At 36.6% G+C, this 16,844-nt stretch overlaps 3 protein-coding genes and 1 long non-coding RNA gene across 14 annotated transcripts in view; 2 read left to right on the top strand and 2 right to left on the bottom strand.

Moving 5' to 3' along the window:
• The first annotated feature begins 145 nt into the window (after positions 1-145).
• Positions 146-1,818, top strand: LOC105662503 (uncharacterized). Its single transcript, XM_012285363.2, has 5 exons — positions 146-427; positions 662-871; positions 1,007-1,160; positions 1,231-1,331; positions 1,421-1,818. The coding sequence occupies exons 1-5, from the start codon at positions 404-406 to the stop codon at positions 1,661-1,663; spliced, it is 732 nt and encodes a 243-aa protein (XP_012140753.1). The 5' UTR covers positions 146-403; the 3' UTR covers positions 1,664-1,818.
• A 2,046-nt stretch (positions 1,819-3,864) lies between these two features.
• LOC143264452 (uncharacterized) lies at positions 3,865-5,732 on the bottom strand. The gene is made up of 2 exons (XR_013038172.1): positions 4,916-5,732; positions 3,865-4,333 (listed from the first exon to the last, which is right to left on the bottom strand). It is a non-coding gene; the product is annotated as an uncharacterized LOC143264452 (long non-coding RNA).
• Positions 5,733-6,445: 713 nt separating this feature from the next.
• Positions 6,446-13,796, top strand: IntS3 (integrator complex subunit 3). Of its 2 annotated transcripts, none has more exons than XM_012285370.2 (10): positions 6,446-6,783; positions 7,215-7,813; positions 7,898-8,459; positions 8,535-8,730; positions 9,167-9,305; positions 9,374-9,919; positions 9,989-10,082; positions 10,177-10,544; positions 10,621-11,197; positions 11,274-13,796. In XM_012285370.2, the coding sequence occupies exons 1-10, from the start codon at positions 6,709-6,711 to the stop codon at positions 11,346-11,348; spliced, it is 3,231 nt and encodes a 1,076-aa protein (XP_012140760.1). In that variant the 5' UTR covers positions 6,446-6,708; the 3' UTR covers positions 11,349-13,796. The 2 variants fall into 2 exon arrangements, with proteins under 2 accessions (XP_012140760.1, XP_012140759.1); XM_012285369.2 differs by having other exon boundaries at positions 6,447-6,783; positions 9,140-9,305.
• Positions 13,797-14,136: 340 nt separating this feature from the next.
• gro (TLE family member transcriptional corepressor groucho) overlaps positions 14,137-16,844 on the bottom strand; it is a 94,374-nt gene continuing 91,666 nt past the window's right edge. For all 10 annotated transcript variants that reach the window (XM_076531758.1, XM_076531764.1, XM_012285364.2 and 7 more), the window contains 2 exons: positions 15,969-16,572; positions 14,137-15,889 (listed from right to left, as the gene is read on the bottom strand). In XM_076531758.1, the coding sequence (XP_076387873.1) occupies positions 15,782-15,889; positions 15,969-16,572 (712 nt within the window). In that variant the 3' untranslated portion in view covers positions 14,137-15,781. The remainder of the gene's footprint in view (positions 15,890-15,968; positions 16,573-16,844) is intronic.

The following is a 16,844-nucleotide window of genomic DNA, read 5'->3' as shown; positions in this document are numbered from 1 at the left end:
GCATAAAGCAAATCACGAAAGAATTCTGCTGGATTCTTAAAGACCGTGTCCCATTTTTTGTAAGCGTCTTTTCAGCGATAGTATCCGATGAAACAACATCGTGTATTAAAAAGAGAACGGTCGATGCTCGTTCTTGTTCTTTCTCTTGGTCTTTTAACGCGCTACAGCTGACAACGGGCGGAAGACTGCGCAGTGCAGTATCACATGTCAATGTCCGCTGCGCATGTACTTACCGGTCAGAGAGACATGGCAGGTGTTTCGGTTACTTCTTATTGTTGACTATTTTTAATAGATAAAAAAGAGTTGCCTAGAAACCGTCTGAAGGACAATGATAACGTGTAATTTAGATAATAACTTGTGAAACTTATTTTAAGTAACCCAGTTTCGGGATCTTCCGTAAACCATGTCGAACCTACGAGAAGCAGAGGTAAGCAAATTATACGATTCGTATATCTATGTTTTAATATGAACGCTTTTTAATTAATGTTTACGTACTCTTCCGTTTTGTATTGAGAGAACTTATATTTAGGAACATAAAGAGAGAATTGTTGTAACAACTTTAATACATGTTAACAATTATTAACTTTAAAATAGTTAACGCTGACGAATTGTAAATGAACGATTCAATGTCGTTTGATATACTGTTATCATTATATTGAAGGTTCAAAGTCTCAAGGAGCGTGGAAATGCATGTGTAAAAGAGCAGAAATATGAAGAGGCTATGTTTCATTACACACATGCTATTAAACTCGATCCACAAAATTATTCTTTGTACAGTAATAGATCATTTGCTTTTTTAAAAATGCAACAATATCACTTTGCTATGGAAGATGCTCTAATGACAATTCAATTAAAGCCTGATTGGACCAAGGTACATATACGTTTGTTACGATGTTATGTGTCAGTGAAACGAACCGAAGATATTGTTGTAAATATATGTATTTACATAGATAACGCTTAGATGAATAATGTTTAACTAAATTGCAGTGTATACGAATGTTTGTAGGGTTATTTTAGGAAGGCTGAGGTAGAATCACAAACTTTTCACTTTAGCGAAGCTCTTCATTCTTACAACAAAGCTTTAATGTTTCAACCAAATGAACCAACAATTTTAGAAGCAATGAATAGGGTATCCAGATTATTGATCCAAGATAAAAGAGGTATTATTCATGTAATATAAAAAATGTGATAAAAATCTTTATCAAATTTTGACGATGAACTATTTTATAGCTGATCAACAGATACCCTGGCTTGGAGCTGGTGTTGGTATCATACTTGGAGTAATAGTTGTAATTGCTGATTATGTTTTTACGAACAAACCTACATTAACGGTACATGTGCTTAGAACTTTACTTCTAAAAATAGATATCTAATCAAATTTTTATAATAATCATTGTACTTTTTTTTTGATCGAATATAGCATCCTCTTTTGATGGTCTTGTTGACAATGTCCATAGCAATGCTAGGTTTTGGTATTGCGAAAGGATTTCGCTATTTTGTAAAATGTCAAAGAAAATCACTTTTAGAACCACCAGTGGATCTTTTTGGTAAAGATAAAGAAGAACTTGACGATGTTGAAGCTGAAATGAATAATGAAAAAGAAAAACATCCAAAATACAGTAAAGCGCAAGCGAGGCAAAGATTTAAGAAAGGAAAATCATAATGTTTTTTGATACTAATGACGTACATAAGTTTTTATGTAAATTTTATATTTTAAATCCATACACTTTTTAGCATCTCAGGAAAACTCGGAATATTTATGATTAATACTGTTACATTGGTAGAAAAATATATACATACTGTTGATTACATTTTAAACTTTAGTTATTATTATGAAAAAAAAGTTCAGAATATGTGTAAAAATTCTCCAATTCTTTTGTATTTTATATTGATATATTCATATCTAATAATATCTCTTGATTAATAATTTATTTATTACAAATATGATTGTACTTAAAATTTGTTGAAATATATCACAGAAGATAAGGCTGCAACGAAACTATAATTATTGGTAAGTTATGTGGTACAAATATTTTTAAATTTCAAAAATAAAAAGGATCACTGTTATATCAATTATATCTATATTCAAAGGTATAAGATGTTTCAGTTTCTAAAAAAAAGTAGCAAAAATTATACGGCATTTACACTTTTACACAATTACATTGTTGGATCAAATACTTTAAAAATTGTCCTTAGGTAGCCTATATAACAAATGTCTTGTTCTTCGAATCAAAATAAGAGAAATTATTTACACCTCTTAATCTCTTGCACTTCTTCAACACAATAATTATAAGTAAACTCTACCTAAACATAATCAATAAAATGCTTTCAATCTCTTGTCAAGTACCATAATAACCAATGACAAGACAAAATTTCTGAATATGTATACAATGAAGCATGTTATTTGAATTTCAAAGTTTATAATATATGTATATAGCACAATGTATGTACTATACATTATGCTTGAAACATGAATATATATGATTTAATACACAATGAAAAACTTTTACATTTTTGGAGTTCACTTCTGCTATGCTATATTTACCCTTCTTGCCATTTTGCTAGTTCAACAATTTAGTTAATTAACAATAAATTATTGTCATCATTGGATTATGTTACAATTGTTTTATAATTTTATTATTAATTAATTTTTAGCGTACCTATAAATTCACAATAGTTTTTCACGCGATTAAAAATTAAGATGTTATAAAAAATGTTTAAAAATCAAAATTTTCTTAACATACTCTTCACGAACATTTTTTGCTTAACCGTAGTATGTTACGTTCAGTGAGAGAAACATCGATATATTAAACTCATCCATTTATAACTCGTTATGCGACAACCATCATATCAGTACCGAGGTAATTAAATTAGTATCCCAATGAGTGCACGATCGAATCTCTTCAAATCAGTTTCACCAATATTATTGTATACCTAATTAAAATATTACTACTTATGTAAATTTTCGAAACTTTAATTTTATGTATGTACATACATTCCACGTAAATTAATCCAATCAAACTTTTGTGAGTATTTGTAATATGAGCAAAAAAAAAACCAAATAGTTAATAAAATTTTGCATTTATGTACATTCATTAAATATTATAATCATACTCTGATACTTTCAAACAAGTCTATACAAGTTTAATCACGGCTCAACTTAATAATGACCTAACACAACCTCAATGTGACATAACTAGACTTAACGTTAGCCGATACTAAAATACCTCTAACCTTACACCGATCTAATCTAACCCTAGATTAACTTCCTGCCAATTTCACCTTATCTCGACCTATCCTAATCCCAAATATAATTATATGTCCATTAATGTACCTCAAACCAAACCTAACATTAACCTAACCTAACCCCGCCCTAAATATATTTCGACCTAACCTAACCCTATTGCCTAGGCATACTACACACGTGTCGCTTTTATCATACTACGAACGAGTGCTACTTGAGCTTGCTCAGACGTTAGTTAAGATTTCAAACAGATTGATATTCTGCACATAGTATGACGGAACAAAATATAAAAAAGACAATATCCAGTTTAATAGAAAATATTAACGTCATGTTTTTTTCTCGAGCGTAATGGCAATGTGCCAGGTGTTCGACACTCGGTTATCTGTAGATCACGTTCAGTATAAATTCAAATGGACAAGCTGTTACTCCATAAATACATATTCTTTCGAGCTCTTTATGATAACATTATTTATAGCTTCGGTTAATTAACCAATAAAAAAGGGAACATACATAACGCTTCCATTAAACGTTATGTCCCAAACTAGTAGCACACGTCATCTTTTCGCTAACGCGTATTAGTTGTGTACATTTGTATGCGATTGTAAGAAGTAATCTAACGGCGCGATAGATCAGCGCAAGAAGGTTAACAGAATTGATCGAATCCTGTGTTAGTTACAGAGCCTGTATATTTTTGTTAAAACATCATTTTGAAAATGAAACGGATATTCGTAGGATATTTAAAAAATCAATAGATATGTTCTAGAATTGTATTCTTTCATTTTTCTAGAATACGTAATCAGCTAGTTAACTTTTCGTAACGTACCGAGGACCACGTTGTTGACAAAATAAACGAATATAATCAGTGATACGTTTTTTTAGTCAAACTGAAAATAATCATTTCTGCTATATTTTTGGACATACATATTCAATCTCCTCTTTTCTGTCTCCATCTTATACGATCCTGGTGCGAGACTATTCAGAGTACTGTTTTATGCGCATGCGTTCATTGACGTTTACGTAGGTAAGCATTGTAAAACACATATGCTGGTCATTTCTCTCAAAGCCTTCGAATGGTTCGCATCTGTGCGTCTGAAGTCGATGCAAAGTGAAGATATTCGTTTAATTGATCATCAACGCAAATTAATTTTTTATTCCGTCGTTTGTTTCTCTCGTTTAACCGTATTATCGTAAAGTACAAAAATAAATATTAATCCATTATGACGCATTAAAATAACACGCATGTAAAATTAAACTATACATATGACTATAGTTAGCCGAGCTAATATATGATAGCACGTAACGGAGCAATACGAGTCCTGTTTCTTTTTAAATGCACAATAGATCGTTGCAAACATTTATAAGATTAGATAACACGTTGTTTAAGAATTAAATGCAAGAACGATTTGTAATCAGTTCCTATTACAAGCTAACTTAACTCATCGACATATGTTGTTTAAACAATGATCGTAACTGAAACGAAAATCAAGTGATAAATATTCTTTTCGATTCTTGCGAAACGTTTTTCGTGAAAAAATTGCACCGATTAAAGACGTCTTTGACTGCTACCCTAACCAATAAATAGAAAGTAATAATACGAAACACCAAATCATTATACAGCGAGTACCAGATTAAAAAAGAGAAAGGAAAACGGGGTAGTTGTACCACGGATACCTGGAGGAAAGCCTTATACATCGTAATGGAATGCCAGGTCCGTGGGTCCCGCACTTATTAGGGGTTAGGTCTTAGGTTGACGTACACGGACATATCCGTCGAGGCAACGATGTACTCGTCGATATGATTTTAATACATATATAACGAGTATGCAAATCCAACGACGTGTACGTGAAATTCGCAATCACAAAATGATGAAAATCCAGTAAGGAACATAAAACGTCGGAGAATAACACGAGAAAGCGAAAAGCGGGAAGCATGGCCAGGGTCCTCAATGCGATTAGTTAGCTCGTCTCTCCGTGCGTACGTGACACGCGCACGCGTAGTTACACGCTACAGGTTTGTATCTATGGGAAGTGAATTTAAGCGCCCTAATATTTCCAATATTCAGAATTTTACAATTCCATTTTGTTTAACAACTGTTTTGCATTTATTTCTCGAGTTGGAGTAATATTATTTATAAACGTATTAAACTTTACTTGCGTAACCAGGATCAAACTATTTGTTTAAAGTTCAACATAATTTAAAATTAAAATATCGATAATTTCTTGGGATAATTGCTTTTTAATGACAAATATTGCATTTCATGCTATTGGTTTTATAATTGATCTCACTACACGGTTCTTTACATTTAAATATTGTAACAACTCTTACACAGTTATGCGATTCTCATATTCCAAATACCATTCGTAGTTTTGAAACGTATGCAACAGTTCGTTGAATTTTATTAATTTCTAATGTTCCGGAAAAAAGATGAATCAATAAATTAATTCGATGAATGATGAATCAATTCAACTTTTAAAAATTTAAAATTTCGAAAAGTTCTAAATCTTCAAATTTTCAAATTTTTAATTCCTCAAATAATGAAGTTCCTAAGATTTTAAACTTTGAAAAGCATCAACTTCCAAACTGCAAAATTTCTAAACTTCCAAAAGCCTAAATTTTCAAATTGCCAAATTCCGAAATTTGAAATATTTTCCGGAAACGAGTGACGGGAGGCTCCTTCCCCCACACTCAACCACGGTTTAGGGAAGGCTATGTTACACCGGCCTGTACAGTTCATATCAGTGAGTCACACCGTGATCTATGCATGCTAGAATAACGTGCACTCATAGTTGTTCAGATATCACTTAATATCCGTATATCTCGCGTACTAAATTATCTGTCATATGTATAGTAATACGTATGCACATATATAAAAAAGCTGAACGATATTTGCTGCGAAGTTGCGAGCAGCTGTAAAGAACCGTTTAAACGCGGGAACACTAGATCCTTTTACATGAAGTTTGGCACAGCAAGTACACTAATAAGAAGGTTCAGAGACACTTTGAGGTGACCGTCCTCTAGGTGCGCACCCTCGATAAATACGTTCCTGCAAGCCGCACTACTTTTCTACGGTATCCCCACCAATGCCCAAGAGTGTGTACGGGTTGGTGAACAGTGATTGGTCAAGCTGGTGATTGGGAGCGTTGGTGGGGAGCGATCACGTCACGAAGTGAGGCCAAGAAGCGACGAGGCGCATGTATCAATGCGCAATCGCATCGGAACAGTTCAGGGAGTCGGGGAGGTCCGTGGCAAGGAATAAACAGAGTGAAGAGACCGCGCGAGAGACGAAGAGTGGGGAAAGCGAGCGAGAGAGAGAGAGAGCAAGAGAGACAGAGAACGAACAGGCAGTGAGACGATCACGATGCACGGAGGCGAGCACAAGCGGCCAGGGGCACAGGGCTGAGGGCTGAGGGCTCGACAGGGCCTGGAATAACGTTCACGGGACGGCCGCGGGCCAGCCAGCAGCAATGGAACAGACGAAAACTCCCGCGTCCCGGCTACTTAGCACGAGTTGCATAGAGAATAAGGACGACTTGGAAGAGGTAACATAAATATTTGAAATAGTCACTGGATACGTATCGGGTGCTAGGGGTTCCGCCATTGTTGCGATGGTCGCGCACGTCGCTATCCGCGCGGCGCCACACGTCGAACCACGCGTCTTAGCGGCAATATTCGAATCATTTGCATAATTGTGAAATTAATTTATGTCGGTTACCGATGATCACTGCTGGCTAATGTAACGATGATGATGTAGTAATGATTGCTACTATTCAACCTTACAACCTGACCGTTAAACTGAACTGCTTTTACTTGCAGTACTAACCTGAATGTGTTAGACCTTGTTTATATCAAATATAAACTGTCAAATGATTTGTAGTTTTATACACTTTCCAAATTTAATCGGTGTACTGTCTGTAAGAGTAGATGTTTTCCAGCTGTTACAAGACATTAAAGACGTTTGTTTCTTTTGCAGAAATTTGAAAGATGTTATACAGTGCTTCAAAACCTGACTGCAGGACTGTCAGAAAAAGAAGCTCATGATACTCTGAACAATGCTGTGTGTAAGGATAAGACACACGAAGAAGTTTCGTTGGGGTTGTTAGTGGTCATTCTGATAGATCCCCAAAGTGCTGCGAAAAGTTATAGAGACTTGACATTAATTACGCGAGACGGTCTTGCTATTGTATTAGGACATCTTAATCAACTAGTACTTGAAAGATACCTGCGACTGAATGATGTGACCAGAAGTCAGCTGTTATGGCTGTTAAGGGAGATGATAAGAACCAGTGTAGCTGGTGTGGATAATCTTTGTTTAAGTTTGTTAAGGCATGCAGCAGGTGGAGATATTTCGCCAAGAAATTTATTTTTAGTCGATGCACTTTTAGATATTTTTCAAGAGAATAGGCCTTGGTTGGATAAGTTTCCTTTTTTAGTAGCATCTATTGTTTACACTTATTTGCGATTAATAGAAGATCATAATGCACCTCATTTATCTGGTTTACGTCAGAAAGAAGTTACCTTTACTGTATCTCTGATAAGAGAACGCATGGTTGATTGCTTAGTTATTGGAAGGTAAATAACTTGAAATCTTTTTATTTGATATTTGTTGGGAAGTAGAAAAGAGTTAAGCAAATCAAATATTGTTTTTGATTCTAGGGATTTGGTACGCTTACTACAAAATGTGGCACGGATACCAGAATTTGAAGCACTTTGGAAAGACATGCTTCTTAATCCAAAATCACTGTGCCCAAATTTTAATGGAGTTCTTCAGCTTTTACAAACTAGGACATCTAGGAGGTTTCTACAATCTAGACTTACTCCTGATATGGAAAGAAAGTTGGTGTTCTTAACAAGTCAAGTGCGTTTTGGTAATCACAAAAGATACCAAGATTGGTTTCAAAGGCAGTACCTAGCCACTCCAGAATCCCAATCATTAAGATGTGATCTTATACGTTTTATCGTCGGTGTTATTCACCCAACAAATGAGTTGTTGTGTTCAGATATTATACCACGATGGGCAGTAATAGGATGGTTATTTACCACCTGCACATCAACTGTAGCCGCTAGTAACGCTAAATTGGCATTATTTTACGATTGGTTATTTTTTGAACCCGAAAAAGATAATATAATGAACATTGAACCGGCAATTCTCGTGATGCACAATTCTATGAGGTCTCATCCACCTGTCACTGCCACACTGCTAGACTTTTTATGTAGGGTAAGTGAGATACACTGACTTTCAAAATTGATAGACTGACTAAGCGAAATTTTATAATGTACGTTCTTTCAATAGATAATACCAAACTTCTACCCACCTTTAACCGAAAAAGTGAGGAATGGAATCTTTTCATCATTAAGACAAATTTTGGAGAAAAGGGTCTTGCCAAGTCTTTATCCACTATTTGATAGTCCCAAGTTAGATCGTGAATTAAGGAGTAAGATAAGGGAAACGTTTAAGGAATTCTGTTTACCACCTAATGCAGATCCTGGTAAAGTTCCTACAGACTGTTGCATGCTTATTTTATCATTCACAATTCTAAAATAGTGCACTGGAAGTAGCTTACTGCACAAAAGATTCATTAAATCTATTAAACAAATATCGAAACTGGTATTGTGTCTAATATTCTATACACATTTCAACAATGTTTCACAAATGCACATGAAGTACAAATGTAAATAATACCTTCTGTACATATTAAATAGAAAGAAATAATACGGAGCTCTATTTATTGCATATTAATTTGGGGTTTATATATAAGGATGTTAACATTGTTTTTGAACATAGTTGGAAATTTATCTTCTACATTTCTTTTTAACAGATTTTATTATTCACCCTTTTTTCATGCTTACAGCACGTTCAATGCTTACTAACTTTGGTTTTTGCATGATGTTTTTAAGCAGGAAATAAGGTTCCTGTATATTCAGGTAAAATGGAAGAACTTAATAAGGATCTTACACCAGGAGCCACACTGGATAATACAACAAGTGCACCAGTAGAGAACAATCATATAAATCAAGACCCGGAACCGGCATTCAGCGACGAAGAAGAAGAGATGCCATTAAGGTCAGTTTTTAATCTTAAATGTAATATACGAGTTAGTGTTGTACGAAAAACAAACATCTGTTCTACAGGATAGTGACCAAAGTGGAAGAAGAGGACGAAGAAGATGTCCCGCTAGCGAATGTGAAGTTGAAGAATGAACAGAAAAATGCAAACTGTGTTGTGAAAAAAGAAGATATTACATCTCAGTTAAATTTAATTTTAGAACCAGAAGAGTTAAGGACTGCTGTGGAAAGTTTGCACAGTGAAACAGACAATGAAGTGAGGTGTCAAACAATGGAAAGGATAGTACAAATGGTGGTAGAAGATGAGATAGACGCGGAAACTATACCAGGATTGGCTTCTTGCATATCAACTATCTTATCCTCACAAATTACCTCCCAAATATTTCCAACGGATAATTTGAATGAAGAAGCCTTGACTGATAGTATAAGCACACCGTTGTTTGTTATGTTTCGAAATCAGTTTCAGTTATGCAAAGAAGAGGACAATAGGCGGAAGCTTTTAGCTCGGGTATTAGCAGAGATGCAGAACGTCCAGTCAAGGATAGGTTATCTTTTACTTTACTTTCTGAAAGTATGGGGAAGGGAAGAAGAAAAACGGGAAGGTGAACCAAGGTTCGTAACGAGATGTTAATTGTATGAGTACAGAAGGACTTGATCATCTAATTTTTTATTTTATTTCAGCAACGTATTGAACGATGTTAAAGCGTCAGTTTACAAAGACTTCTGTGCGCACCGGGAAAAGAAGTTAGATGCGTGCTTGGTATCTGATTTAAAGGTGAATACAATGTTTCAAGTAAAAAACTAGTTATAAATGAATTATTCGAGTTCCATTGAACATAATTATTCTTTACACGTAATTACTCTTACAGCTGTGCCACGAGGACAACATATTCATGCTTTGTTATCTTGTGCCTGATGTATACATGGGATTTCAAAATGTGACTTTAGGGAATATTCAGTTATTGCATTTGGTAGTGTCGACCGTTGATGCATGTCAATTACAAGAATTAGTCTGTCAAATAATGCAAGGACATTTAAAAATGTTAAAGAAGGAATCCTTTACGTCATTGTTAACAGCGAGTTTAAATTGGGAAACCTTCGAACAATACTGTTTTTGGCAACTTATTTTTGCCCACGATTTTCCAATCGATTATGTACTGCCTGTTTTACCTAAACTTCAGTTTCGTGATCATGCAGAAGCATTAACATCGATATTGCTTATGCTGAAACAAGAAAAGTAAGTGAATCATTAATCGAATATATATCCTAGTGAAAATTAGGAGCCTAATATTAATGTCAACGATCTTTAACAGGCCAACATTAGAACTTCTACGACAATTGCTTGCACGACAAAACGTAGATGGAGACATGTTCGTCGTAGCGGCATTACGTTACTGGTGTCGTGATTACGAAGAAAAACTTGGGGAATTGCTCGCGAATTTGTTGAGCACTCGTTATCCAGCAACTAGTCCAAATAAAAGAAAACGATCGGCTGGTAAACACAATCAGCAGCCTGGTCCACCTACGGGTGAGCAGGTTCTTGGGCATTTGGATCAATTACGGCAACATTGTACGTCGTCCGCTGAATTACAGCTGTACCATTCCGAGGGAATGCAAAGAGCTCTACAACAAGCACAAGCGGCTAGCAGCGATTCCTTAAGAAAAAGTTATGGAGATTTATTCGCTTTAGCCGAAGTTAACGAGGAAAATGAACCTCCCCCACCTCCGCCAACGAGTTCAGCACGGAAACATGCGGCAGCATCGACTGGGGCTGGTGGAGGTGCTGGCGGTAAAGGAGGTCATAGAAAAACTGGTGCTAACACGAGAGAAAGATCTAGTTCTAAAAGGCCACCTCCTCGGTATCATCTTAACAGTACATCCAGTAGCGAGGTAAGTGTGAGTTTGAAAGTAGTTTGCATCAGTTAAACAAAAATTTGAGATGTAAATGTGACATTTTATGTGACAGGAGGAGGAAATCGTGAATTTGAAACCAGCAAAAAAAAGAAAAAAAATTAATCCAGTGGGTTCTGACAGCGACTGACCACCCAGTGTCTTCAAATGTCACATGGACCACGTCACGTGTGTGCAGCAAGCTAAACTAGCCCTAAGAATAGTAAGATAATATAGTATATATAATAGATCTCTATTTAGCGCGACTTGTAAATATAGTGTATGTCGAAAGTGAATGCGAAACAAAATACCGATCACGAGATCATGCACATATTTCGCAGGCACAGTACATTAACAATGTTGTCAGATTCTCTATTTCCATTAATTCCATTATTTGTGTCAAATACATTCTAACGAAGGAAGAATAATATATCTAGAATATATGTGATACTTAACGCGAGGGAAAATTTATAAATACTGGTTATAGCTTTTCTAGGTAAATACATGTGACAGATCAACTTGTCATGGCACGTCGATACTCTGATTTTTATTTAAAGGAGTAAAGAGGATTTGTATCATTTATCTGTCAGATAAAGTTACCGAGAGGCAAAACTAGTCATAAATTAAATTATATTTTGATATACTCTTAAATATACGTGAGCATGGATTTAAGAGTAGAAAATTGAATCTGGCAATATTGTAACGAGGGATAAAGTGACACGAAACTTTTCTCTGTGATCACTTTGTTTCTAAGAAAGAGAAAAAAATATCCATTATCCATTATTCAACTTCGTGGTTGACCTCAAAGAATACGGACACGATTGTGTTTAGTTTTATTCGTAATTTGTTTATTAATTTTGTGACTAGTATATTTGACCCTACTGTCCAAATTTCATTCGTTTCTTCTTTTTTCATTATGCGATAATAATCGATAAGGACTCGCGTCTCACAAACACAATCAATGAGGGGGGGAAATGGTTACTTTTGTTGCCATAAACTGTGAACGCAATTTGTACGGAATCGTTAATAGCTTTTTATTAGGATTAAGGACCTTCTGCGGGAGAACAAGGATGTATCAATAATATCTCGCTCCAGCACGAAGCGTACAGTTTTACGACCAAATGTATTTTACGTCTGCGCTTAGTAAGCATAATCATTCTAAAGACGCAAAAAATTTTTATATTTTGCACGATGGAAGGTTGTCTGTTTTTTCTAGAACGGTGAGAATTTTCACTCGTTACAAGTATTTTACACGAGCACTCGTGATGATCAATTTTTATTCTAATCGTAATATTTACGATATATTTGTATTTAGGGAAATAATACGTCTTTAATAATTATGGGAGCGTAACGTATACACCAAATCAATTTATAATTCGCGACAGTATTTTATTTAAACAATGTTGTTAACGCCATTGGCGTAACTAGGTAGGGAATCAGGGTGGGCCTGCAAAATCTTAAACTTAATTTTCCAAAAGATTTCCAACCTCACAATTCCTATAACCAAATTTCCAACCTCACAATTCCAAATTTCTAAATATCCAAATTTTAAAATCCTCAGTTGTCGAATTCCTAATTTTCCAAAAACCAGTGAACAAGTATCGGCCTACCCCAGGCAAAAATCCTAATTACGTAAATGAGCATCGCGTTGTTCCTGATGATGCAATATGTTGACTCAATGATGATAAAGAAAGACATACCTTCCAACGAGCATAGAACCAGGCGTCATGTACACTTAAGTCCTAGCGAATGTAAGTATGAAGTATCATTGTTCACCTCTGTACATTTCCTGTAAAATCGGTTACTTGTAAACATATTATAAGTAGCTGCGTTATGTATTTTCTAGTTTGTACATACCAGAAAGAGAGGGAGAGAGTGAGAGAGAGCGATCGAATAACGTGTGTATCGTATGCATGTGTATAAAACTACCTACAACGTGCGCGAACAAATCTTTTTGAAAATTCTTAGTACCATTTTTTTTCCGTAAATAGAGTTTGTAATTTTGCACGAATCGAAAGGTTATGCGAACAATTATTGTATCACACAAATCGAGGATAGAAAAAGGGTTAATAGAATGGCGTCTCGAACGACGAACGTATTTTTTTTTTATTTTAAAGTTACGCGCATAGTGTACGTACGTACCAGCCATTTGTAATGGTGTATAATAAGGTGTGATAGTCGATATTGTTATTAGGTTTTTCTACTTGTACATAAACTTGCGGCGTTATGCGAGAATAATTTAAAAACGACGATGATTTATCGCGAGAGGATAATATACGACATGTATGAGATTGTGCGAGAGACGGACAAACGGACGCGGATGAGGAACATAAACGCGAAATTAACGATGCGCGGGGCAATACGAAAACAAAATAAAAAAAATATAGACCTGTAAACATTTAATGTTTTTAACGATCTTGTACACACGAATACACATGTAAATACATGAATATATATATACATATACACATGTATGTATATATATATTATCGTAACGCGAGCATAAACATTTAATGTTTTTAACGATCTTGTACACACAGATACACGTAAATGTAAATACATCGAAAAAAAATTACCGGAAGTAAACCTGTGATTCCTATTTGTTTCCTATTTCTTTGTATTTTCCCATTTTGTGTCTTTTTATAGGAGCAGAGACAAATCAGTTCGGAGGAGAAATGGGAAGAGTTCAACGATCGAGATTACACTCGTAAGCTTGTGTAGGGAAAATGGCGGTGTGGAGAAAAGGGGTCCCACCGTTTAATGATTTTTGGTTACCAAATTTAAAATTTTAGCAATTTTGGCATTACTAAAAGAGCGAAACTTGATGGCAGCGACCACATAGATGCAAGGAAACCGATTACTTACCCCAAAATTCTTTTGGCTGAAAAAAAAACATCGAAACATTCGGGTGATTGCGATCTTCAATGTAAAAGACCATCCACTTTTAATAGGTATATTTAAAATTAATGGTCACGGCCAATCTCGGCGTTTAGACAATACACAACACTGCTCCCACGGTACAGGTCTCGCGTTTACTTTCCTTTCTCAGGTAGAAACAGCGGAGTCGTCATTTTGTTTAATACCTTTGTCTTTTCTTTTTTTTAAACGAATATAATATCTCGTGAATTTGTTTCCGTCGCTGCTTCAACAATCGGTGCGCGAACATTTAAACGGTCGAACCCTTTCGCGACTGTAGCGTTCGAACGAAATCCCAAAGAACAATTTATACGAGATTCAACGGTTCGATGTACGTTTTCATTTCCATTGGTGTCAATATAACGTGTAATATATTGCATCGGTGACTGATCAAAACGACTACAGCCGTTTTCGAATTATCTTAGCGTGCATGTGTTCAAGAATGACCTATGCGGGTGCGTACAGACTTTAGGCTAAACGAGCGAATGCTCATTCTTCTTTCAATTAGGCAAAATTCAAGCGTAAATTAGCATTCTCTCGCTGCTAGGCCGATTGTGCGATGCTCGTTTGCCGGATGCGATTTAACTAGATCCAAACCCGTTACGATTCATCGTCGTTCTACTCAACGCGGTCGAAACTGAAATAATTCAAGTCGAAACGATCCAATTCAACGTAATTCAATTTTACACGATTTAATTTGACGCGATTCGACTCGGCACATTTCTACGCAACACGACCCAACTCGACGTAATTCTACTTGACACAACTAAATACGACACGATTCAATTCGATGCGTTTCGATTCACCGTACCGAGCATTCGAACACTCGCAATTAGTCTAAACTCTACGAACATTCGCTCGCGCGTTCGATTACCTGGTGTGACCGAACAATTAGCTTCGTGTTACGCGATCCGAGCACGAACGAATGCTCTTTCGGGTTCTTGCTCAGTCTGCAAACGCACCCTAACAAAGCCGCTTGATCGTCTGAAAAGGGTTCGGTGGTACACAGTTAAGTATGCAAGTTATTACGATCGTCGGCAACACGCTCTAGAAGGACAATGATTGCAAAAATTGTAAAACATTCGAGGAAAATTTGTCAGTAACGAGAATGTAAATTTCGTAGAACATGCTCCGAACCCCCCTCGGTGTTCTTCGTGCTATCTGTCCTATATGTCTCAGGCATGTTGACTCTATAATTAGGTACTTATACGAAAACCGTATCTAGCATCACCATTTGCAAGGCTCTCTCCCGTTCACTTAACGCGCATGCAAAATCGCTTGGTAACGTCCCGTTAACACGTTCCTCGTTGTACACACGCGACAAAGAAAGTGTTCCTTTACGTAAATCACACCGTTGTAGGTACAAGTCGGGCCACGCACACGTAATTCCTAAATATACATACAGTTTCATCTCTGACACACACATCGGGGTAATTTTTTTTTCTTCTCCTCTGTTTCATCTGGTTTTCACTTTTCAACGGAATTCTACCGTAATACACGTTCGTATGTATATGTACACATTGCGGTAACAGTCTAGGTTCCTAAGGCTGCTAAAAGTCTCACTTGTAAGATCTCGCTCACAGGGAAACGGGCGAGATTCGTATTTTAAAGAGTTCGGGTTTCGACGAAGGGAGAAAACGTGAAACGTCTTTTCTTTAACGTGTAAATCTAGTAAATCACTTCGTATACAGTGGCTTTCTTGTCGCCGGATCCGGTCACGATGTACTTGTCGTCGGCGGATATGTCGCAGCTCAACACCGACGAGGACTCCTTCGACTGAAAAGATAACACCGTTAGTTGCACGTTTCTACTCGGTTAGTTTTACCATCTGCAAATTTCACTTGAAAAAGGTCACCTGGAATATCGAGGCTCCGTACGGCGTACGCCATGCGTTCAACAGATTGTCCTTGCCAGTGGAGACGAACCATTTTCCACAGGACGCGAAGCGCAGCGATAAGACGCAGGATTCGTGCAGGTGTAATTGATATTTATCGGACTTGGTCGCGTGCAGGACTTCGACGTTCGAGTTTTCCATTCCAACGGCGAGCCATTCTCCGGTGGGACAATATCCCAACGAAAATATTTGCGAAGTGAAGTCGTGCTGTTGCAACTGTCTGCCTTCCCTCAGATCCCAAGAACGCACGGTATTATCGAGCCCTCCTGTCCACAGCTTCGATCCGTCCGCCGAGATATCGATACAGGAGGCTCCGTCCGTGTGCCCTTGGAACTGCCGAACCAAAATCTCGTTCTGGAGATCCCACACGGCGATGTTACCGTCGCTGCAACAACTGAAGCAGACTTTCGAATCCGGCGATATAGCCAGCGCGTAACACGCAGGGGCGGACGATGTTAATTCGGCTTTGATCCTTGGCGTTGGACTAGCCAAGTCCCAGATTATCAATTGACTCGCTTCTCCTCCGACGATCAAGGTTCTACAGTCTGGTAGCAGCTTCACCGATCTGCGACAAAATCAATCATCTTCTATACAAAACATGAAAGTCACTTCTCTGGTTAAATCTTTTTGAAGTTTAGTTCAATTCTGAAGTTTGGTTAAATTTGAAGTCTGGTTTGATTAGCTAAATCTGCATTTGAGCATGGTGCAAATGCTGTATATGTTCAATGTGTATCATAAAATGCAAATAATATAAATGTGGGATCTTAATTGAAGAATAGGTGGCGAACACGTCTAGCGAATATAGTGTCGGTATCGTTCGAGGAGTAAATTCTATTC

This window comes from Megachile rotundata, chromosome 5 (genome assembly GCF_050947335.1).
Source record: "Megachile rotundata isolate GNS110a chromosome 5, iyMegRotu1, whole genome shotgun sequence".
NCBI lineage: Eukaryota > Metazoa > Arthropoda > Insecta > Hymenoptera > Megachilidae > Megachile > Megachile rotundata.
Note: the sequence above shows the minus strand (reverse complement) of the source record. Positions and strands in the feature narration are given on the sequence as shown.

Coding starts and splice junctions, on each gene's coding strand:
- LOC105662503 (XM_012285363.2), top strand. CDS start 404: ATGTCGAACCTACGAGAAGCAGAG. Junction 872..1,006: donor TAAAGCCTGATTGGACCAAG/GTACATATACGT, acceptor GAATGTTTGTAG/GGTTATTTTAGGAAGGCTGA. Junction 1,332..1,420: donor CGAACAAACCTACATTAACG/GTACATGTGCTT, acceptor GATCGAATATAG/CATCCTCTTTTGATGGTCTT.
- IntS3 (XM_012285369.2), top strand. CDS start 6,709: ATGGAACAGACGAAAACTCCCGCGTCCCGGCTACTTAGCACGAGTTGC. Junction 7,814..7,897: donor GATTGCTTAGTTATTGGAAG/GTAAATAACTTG, acceptor TTTTGATTCTAG/GGATTTGGTACGCTTACTAC. Junction 8,460..8,534: donor TGCTAGACTTTTTATGTAGG/GTAAGTGAGATA, acceptor TTCTTTCAATAG/ATAATACCAAACTTCTACCC.